The sequence below is a fragment of the Helianthus annuus genome, chromosome 9 (assembly GCF_002127325.2).
Source record: "Helianthus annuus cultivar XRQ/B chromosome 9, HanXRQr2.0-SUNRISE, whole genome shotgun sequence".
Lineage (NCBI taxonomy): Eukaryota > Viridiplantae > Streptophyta > Magnoliopsida > Asterales > Asteraceae > Helianthus > Helianthus annuus.
Window position 1 is genome coordinate 179,174,456 of NC_035441.2, and position 8,937 is coordinate 179,183,392.

At 36.4% G+C, this 8,937-nt stretch overlaps 1 protein-coding gene across 1 annotated transcript; it reads right to left on the bottom strand.

Annotated features, from left to right (window-relative positions):
* Window positions 1-1,109: 1,109 nt before the first annotated feature.
* On the bottom strand, window positions 1,110-3,031 carry LOC118482256 (protein RRP6-like 1). The gene is made up of 6 exons (XM_035977929.1): window positions 2,609-3,031; window positions 2,414-2,491; window positions 1,708-1,757; window positions 1,504-1,612; window positions 1,335-1,417; window positions 1,110-1,244 (listed from the first exon to the last, which is right to left on the bottom strand). Exons 3-6 carry the CDS (start codon window positions 1,713-1,715, stop codon window positions 1,160-1,162), a joined length of 285 nt encoding a protein of 94 aa, XP_035833822.1. The 5' UTR covers window positions 1,716-1,757; window positions 2,414-2,491; window positions 2,609-3,031; the 3' UTR covers window positions 1,110-1,159.
* Between the last annotated feature and the right edge of the window lie 5,906 nt (window positions 3,032-8,937).

An 8,937-nucleotide genomic window follows, 5' to 3' on the forward strand; every position in this document is an offset into this window, starting at 1 on the left:
ACACTTTTTTCAAAAAGGGCTCTAGGGGCCTGTTTTGGGTCATTTGTATTTGTATGACCGGTGCTACGCCGTTTACCGTAACCGTTTTTCCATATTTTAAAGTCGGGTAAATGAAAAGGATGACAAAGGTTCTGGTCTCGTAGGAGGATCTTTACCCTGTTTTAGAGGGGCCTAAAAATCCTTTTTGTCATTTTTAACACCTTTTCAAAAAGGGCTACAGGGCACTATTTTGGGACGTTTATCTGACCGTTGCTGCGCCTGTTACCGTCACCGTTTTTGTCATATTTTAAAGTTGGGAGAATGACGAGGAAGACCAAGGGCTAGTGTCGTTGGAGGATTTTCCCCCTCTTTTAGAGGGGCCCGAAAATCTTTTTTTTTTTTTTGTCATTTTTAACACTTTTTAAAAGAGGGCTCCAGGGAACTGTTTTGGGTCATTTATTTGACATGTGCTGCGCCGTGAACCGTGACCGTTTTTTCCATTTTTAAAGTCAGTTGAATGACAATGACGATGATGGCCAAGGGCCTGGTGTAGTTAGAGGATTTTTTTCCCTCTTTTATAGGGGCTCGAAAATTCTTTTTTTTGTTATTTTTGACACTTTTTCAAATAGGGCTACAAGGGCCTGTTTTATACAAAATACATATATCATGTAAAATACATATACCATATTATCACCAGAATTTAATGCCATGGATATTTATACACTCTCGGTTACTCTAAATTCCCATAGTATATATTTTATTTATTTTTTCTCTCATTCAAAATTTAAGCTATGTGCGCATATATATGTGTACCTCCTTATTCCCTTCACACCCAAGTTTTCTTTGAATCTAAACAAAACTACATGAGTTGTCAAACAATAAAACATGGCTATTAAATTCACTGCCACCACAATAAGCTTGCAACTTAAGTTATCAACGTCGTATTCTAATCTAATTGATGACGTGTAGAGTTTAAATTTTAAATATTAATAATGTTATATAGTTAAAATTATCCATATAAATAATCCTTAAATATGCGCCCATCCATTTTGACAGCCAACTCACAATCTATTTTTTCTTTATATATAAACTACTAGTAACTATATTTTCTATATCTACTAGTAACTATATTTTCTATATATATAAATTACTTGTAAACTAGTAGTTGTTCATATATTTATTATATCTTTAACAGAGAAAATAAAAAGCAGTGACTTACTGCAACAATCGCATGTTGCTGGCCGTTGAGATCAGCATCATACAACCTAAATCAGCAAAAATAAGTGACGTCGTAAAACAATTTCGAAAGTGGAATCTCTGAACGTATCACAATCACAAACACAAATAGATTTTACCCGTATATGTTTAGATATGAGTTCTCAGTCAGAATCTCTTTCTGATAGAGCTGCATACATAGATCATAACTGCGTTGATATACCTGAAACCAACAGTTTTAACTGAAATTATAAGACAAAAATATTTTTCAAATATTATACAGAAAAAAAAGAATGATTAATTTATTACCTCAACAAGAGATGCTTCAGGGCAGTTTGGATCTGTTGATGATGAAAGCAGCTTTCTTTTCATAAGATCGTATATGTACAGAAGATAATGTGTGTCTTCTCTAGCATATCTATCGAAGATAAAAGTAAAAGGCACACATAAGCATGAAGAAACATGTAATAAAAAGGAAAAAAATAGAGTAAAGTTGTAACAAGCAACAACTACCTCAGCATTTCACCAGCAACGGTCGCAACCGCCAATCCGCATTTTGGTATCTGTTAATAAAAAAAACAAAATGTAAATTACATGTTATGTGTTGTGTCATGTGTGCAAAATGTTGGTATCATCGTCATCGGAAACCCAGGACCAGTCGGAACGGATCGAGTTATGACCGCATTCACAATCACATTCAAACGAACAACAAACTTGACAATACTTCATCACGAATCAAACGAACAGTAACTATACTGAATGATAATAAAACTAACCGAATAAACTTCTGAATATGTATATATGAAACAGAATTCAGCATGTACATAAACGAATAACTAACAGCCCTATTTATACTTGATGAAGCGTTGTGTCTCTTTGATCGAACAGGTACGAGTTGTATAACTTCCTTATGAACCGTCGCGTCCTTTTCTTCATAACCGCTGCATCCGGATTGTTTAACACACCTTTTCTTGCTGTTGGGCTTCTACTATTGGACTGATCCAAATTGTTGTCATGCTGGGCTGGGCTGAACGAGTTAATAATGACACGGACTAAACTTGACACAGTTTGTGGCCTACGGCCCAAATTCGAAACTAAACAAACTAGACACTAATTAACGTTTTGACCCGTAACATAATAAAACGAAAAACATAAATGAAAAACGCAGTAGATTAATCTTCGGATGATCTTGATTATGATCTTCACAAAAGAGACGTACTCTTTATTTGCAGCAACGTCACAAAAGTGTTTCAATAGATACTCTAGGGAGTCTCTCCAACTTTAACACCTATGAGGCCTATACGATTTCAAATTCACGCTCAAATTAAACTCAATAAAATAAAAAAAATTATTTTCAAAAGCATACACTAAATATAAAATGAATAAAGCATACTCAAAATGAATTAAAGATAACCTGTCCAGTATCAAACATATTGCAGACATATATACCAAAGTAACGTTGCAGCCATATAATATCCCGATCAGCTCCATGCATAAGCATAACCTGATATGTTGTAGTGTCAAAATGGTTTAAAATGTTTAAATATTAGCTTCGAAACCTTTCTTTTGGTAGGATCACCGAAAACCTCTCGCAGATACGGGCCAATTTGAACCCGTAGTTTCAAAGTGTCTACGATAAAATCTTCCGTTCTATATTTGCACCAAGCATCAACCCCTCCGCCATCAACATATACTTTCACACAAACCCTACGACGAATTCCGCCATTGTTATAGATAAAATCACGTTAAATAAACACATTTACAACGACCGATTAAACACAAATCGAATAATAAACATATAGATACAGAAATCGAGTGAAATAGGCTAGGGTTTTACACACGTACGTCGTTTTCCACGCAGAAAGTTCGCCTTCTTCTCTTGTTTTCGTTGAATTGGCGATCGTCTTTGCATCGGTAGCGTGATTAGATGTCGCCGGATGAGGTGGAATCACAGTGGGGGTTTCCTCCATGAATCAATTGCTTGTTGAAATGTATGCAATTGACGGTTGTTTTGTACGGCCACACACCAGGCTCGTGATTCATGATCCGTATATACTATTTACGGTATTTTTTCTTTGAGAACTAGGGTGAAATTGGATTGGAGTAAACCCTTGTGGAGAGAAATTTGTGAAATTTTGGGGGAGATGGTTTAATTTCAAAGGAAAACTAAAAGTATGAGAGGGAAAAAATTTCAAAGAAATTTTATTAAACGGTTTTTAGGAAGGAAAAGGAATGTTTGAAAATTTAAGTTTTTAAATTACTTGAAAATTTAAGTGGTATATATAAAGTGCCATTAAAAATTCATATAAGCTTCAGTGGCACATAAAAAGTGTCATTAAAATCCTAAATTAGTGGCATAAAAACTAAATTACATTAAAAATGTGTGCTAAGCAAATATGGCATACACAAAGTGCCGTTAAAGCCTAAATTGGTGGCACAAAGGCTAAATGCCACAAAAAAGTGTGCCACTAAATGGCATTTTTTGTAGTGTTTCCCACTTTTAGAGGGGCCCGGAAATCCCTTTTTTGTCAATTTTAACACTTTTTCAAAGAGGGCCCAGTCACACCCCAACCGATGGCGGAAACATCGAGGTGAGGCACTGAGTGAAACAGATTGTACAGGAGAAATCCATAATAACTAAATTACCAGATAATTAGCATTATGTCTCATACCATAACTTATCAAATAAAGCAGTTATTACAGACATAGTGATCTCAAAGACAAATCATTGTTCCGACAACTCAAAATGTAAATTGTTTGTTTCTAGACTCTCCTAAGCTCGATTCCACATAGCAAGCATTGCGCAACATCTTAAACACGTGTCACATACGTTAAAATAGAGGTCAATACACATTGTGTAAAGGTGAGCATACAATTTTAATAGTATAGTATAGATAGCGAAATCGGTTAACGCATAACCAACATGTAACATGTTGTAAAGTGAAGCTAGCAGGTTATCGACAATGAAATATGCACAGACATGACTGCAAGTTGTAGAATGCGCAACACATATCACTACTGTGACATGTGAAGTAAAACCCTTAACAACCCCTGTCCATGACAGGTGCTGAGTCCAAACTATAGTACTATATTTGCTAAGGTGTCAGGCAACAATCATTATGTAAACATAACATACAAGCATTCATCGAGTAACACGTATAACGTGCAATAACGGTCAGCGTATAAAGTATTTGCGTTGTGTGTCGATTGTGATTTGAATAAGTAATGTATGTAACACCCAAAAGTGCGTAAGGCAAAAAGGGTTCGAGTATACTCACAGATCGTGTTTAACAAGTAAACACGGTCTTGGATTGAAGGGAGCGCTGGAAAGTTAGCCTGATTATAGAACGATGGCATAAGCGATGAATAGTGCGTCAAACGGTGTCGAGTGGGAAGTGAGTGACGAAGGGTCATCCGTTCGGATGACAATCCGGACGGATGGTCATTTAGTCGGATGGCCATTCGGTCGGATTGTCATTCGTTTGGGATGGATGTGTTTGTGTATGATGTGACTTTGAAGTTTTCATTGTAGCATTTTAAAAACAGAGAAGTATCTCTACCTTTCAGGTCGTTCGATCGAACGGTCATCCCGATGGATGGTCATCCGATTGGATGGCTATTAATTGGAAACTGACTTTGATTAAAAATTGTAAAATGTCTAAGTATTTGAGGCCACAAGTCATCCAATCGGATTGTCGTTCGATCGGATGTCAATCCGATCAGACGGCAATCCGTCAGCGACCTGTTCGTTTGAATCTTGCAATATTTTGTTAAGTCTGAAAAGTTTGCGGTTTGACTGAGACGGTATGACAACGTGTTAAACAACGGGAACCTCCACCATATTCAAGTCGTCTGATCGGGAGGGAATCACCCCGTCCAATCAGTTAACTGTTCTTGACGATTGTTCATGTTCAACCCGCTAAGTCGGTTATCTCGTCGATAGGAATCAGTTCTCAGACCGACACTTCACTAGAAAATGAGTGGAAGGCCTGAATGAACTCCTAGTGTAAAAGAACGTGGAAGAAAAGTTATGAAAACATCTTTCAACTCTTTTAATCTTGTGAGGTTTGAAAATGTCTAGATTTAGGTGAAATCAGTGTTTAAACATGTTGAAATCTCTTAGATCTGAGTTGTTCTTGGTGAAATGAGGTCACACATTGAAGTTCGTGAGAACCCATGATGACATCATCCTAGAACATCCCAAATCAGCCGATTTCATGGTGAAAAGTTAAGATTTGTTGGTGAAAATGATGGAGAAGTGTGTGTAGATCATGGAAGTACAAGATTTGAGTCAAGAACTTACAAGAATCGCGAGGAATCGAGAGAAAATAGGCCAAAAACTTGCTGGTTGAACGAGAGCTGTCACATCACATGAACACTGATGTGACAGGTGCTATTAATAGGTGAAAGGAGAAAGGAGGTGATGTAGAGGTGCGATCGGAGGGCAATCCGATCGGATGGACATCCGGACGGATGACTATTAGCGATAAATAGATTAGCAATTAGTAGTGATTAACTACGATTATTAACATTTACTCCACATAATACAACTAAAGTAACACAAATTAAAGCATTGATTAACAAGTCAAGGAGTACAATCAATAATTAAGCAAGGAGTGACAGATTGCATTTAGCAATCTTTTCTTCCTTTGACTTTGACTTTGACTTGTACTTTGACTTTGAAATGCGGGTTGTTACAGCTCCAGGGAACTGTTTTGGGTCATTTATCTGACCTGTGTGGCGCCGTTTACCGTGATCGTTTTTCCCATTTTTAAAGTTGGGTGAATGACGATGATGACCAAGGGCCTGGTGCAGTTAGAGGATTTTTTTTCCCTCTTTTAGAGGGGCTCAAAAATCCTTTTTTTGTTATTTTTGACACTTTTTCAAATAGGGCTACAAGGGCCTGTTTTATATAAAATACATATATCATGGAAAATACATATACCATGTTACCATCAGAATTTTTAATGCGATACATATTTATACACTCTCGGTTACTCTAAATTCCCATAGTGTATATTTTAGTTATTTTTTCTGTCATTCAAAACTTAAGCTATGTGCGCATATATATGTGTACCACCTTATTCCCTTCACACACAAGTTTTCTTGGAAGCTAAACAAAACTGCATGAGGTGTCAAACAATAAAACGTGCCTATTAAATTCACTGCCACCACAATAAGCTTGCAACTTAAGTTATCAACGTGGTGTTCTAATCTAATTGATGATGTGTAGAGTTTAAATTTTAAATATCAATAATGTTATATAGTTAAAATTATCCATATAAATAATCCATAAATGTGTGCCCATCCATTTTGATGGCCAACTCACAATCTATATTTTCTTTATATATAAACTACTAGTAAGTATATTTTCTATATCTACTAGTAACTATATTTTCTATATATATAAATTACTAGTAAACTAGTAATTGTTCATATATTTAGATACTAGATAAGACATATATTGGTATATATTCTAAATATGTATATATACAGTATGTGTGTTTATATAATGTTGTTTATTCATCATGATCCCTTATTTCAATAGTCTTTTCACTTGTTATTTTGACACCTTTTTAAAAAGGGCTCCAGGGCCTGTTTTGGGTCATTTATATGATCGATGCCGCGCCGGTTACCGTCACCGTTTTTTTTTTTTTTCATATTTTAAAGTTGGGTGAATAACGAGGAAGACCAAGGGTCTAGTGTCGTTGGAGGATATTTTCACTCTTTTAGAGGGGCTCGAAATTCTTTTTATGTCATTTTTGACACTTTTTCAAAAAGGGCTCTTGAGGCCTGTTTTGGGTCATATGTTTAACCGGTGCTGCGCCGTTTATCGTGACCATTTTCCATATTTTAAAGTCGGGTGAATGACAAGGATGACCAAGGTTCTAGTCTCGTAGGAGGATTTTTTTTCCCTCTTTTAGAGGGGCCCAAAAATCTTAAAAAAATTTGACACCTTTTCAAAAAGGGCTATAGGGCACTGTTTTGGGACACTTATCTGACCATTGTTGTGACGGTTACCGTCACCGTTTTTTTTCATGTTTTAAAGTCGAGAGAATGACGAGGAAGACCAAGGGCTACTGTTGTTGGCGGATTTTTTTCCCTCTTTTAGAAGGGCCCAAAAATCCTTTTTTGTCATTTTTGACACTTTTTCAAAGAGGGTTCCAGGGAACTGTTTTGGGTCATTTATCTGACCTGTGTTGCGCCGTTTACCATGACCGTTTTTTCCATTTTTAAAGTCGGGTGAATGAAGATGATGACCAAGGGCCTGGTGTAGTTAGAGGATTTTTTCCCTCTTTTAGAGGGGCTCGAAAATCTTTTTTTGTTATTTTTGACACTTTTTCAAATAGGGCTACAAGAGCATGTTTTATTATAAAATACATATATCATGGAAAATACATATACCATGTTACCACCAGAATTTAATGCGATAGATATCTATATACTGGTGAGCTCATACTATACAATTTTTATAAAGACAAACCACAGTTTACATTATATGCATACACAATATGGGCATGTGACCACATTATATACTGGTGAGCTCATACTATACAATTTTATTCAATTTTAGGCTGAGCATAACGACGTCAGATATAGATATATACTGGTGAGCTCATACTATACAATTTTTATAAAGACAGACCACAGTTTACATTATATGCATACACAATATGGGCATGTGACCACATTATAGTCAGGTTGTGCCTCATTGAACCTTATAGGTCACATTTGACTTGTCACAAACCACCGTACAAGAGACATACTGGTCCTCCAGCTGTGTCCCCCTACGGCCGTCACATAGGTGTGAGTGTGTGTCGCTGGACCTTATAAGCATGAAGTGCCTGTGGGTACCACACCTTATTACCCTTCCCAGAGTGACACACCTCATTAAGCATAATAGGATCCCATATACCCCTACTGACACATGCATACTGCAGCATTCTCATTATTACCAGTTATACTATCACAGTTTAAAAGACAAGTATGATGACGCACCTGATTAGCAATTGCTTAACAACCGCTAGTAATACTGGGTTATGTCTCAAGGTCCTGACACAATTACATAATCCTAGGTTAGGTAATGGTACACCTAACTAGTCATTATCATGGTTGGATATTGGTTAACCCTACCTTGTTTAAGCATGGGTGATAAGTCCATGCCTAACTAAGGCTAGGCTACCCAATACCCGCCCCTGACAATAACCCTAGTACCTAAAAATAATACTAACACTACTACTACTAATATATTATTACTAATAATAAAACTAATATTAACTACTAAAAATAAATAATAAATAACTAAACATAAACTTAAACGAGAGTATACCTCAAAACTATCTACGGCACGTTGATGTAGAGTTTCCCTACTCCTGCTCCTACTCGCGCTCCAAAAACGACTACTAACAACACCCAACGGGGTATCGTATACTCAGGATTCTCTATACTAGAGCATTCCCGTTAAAGAAACTGGTACCTAAACAACTACTGAGACTCTTATTTAAAGCAAGCAAGCAGGCACCTCAAATCCCTTTCTGGTCGATGTGGGATTCAATTGACGTGCCTACCTACCTGCTTGACCTGCTAGCTTGCTTGCTTATATATATTAATTCAGCTGCTTAACTCGTTTTTCTTGTATAACTTTTAAAATATGACGTTTTATAAAACGACGAATATGTCATTAGAACGAGCATATTTTTATCTACGTTTTATCCTAAGTTTCATAACGGAGTAAGGTAAATA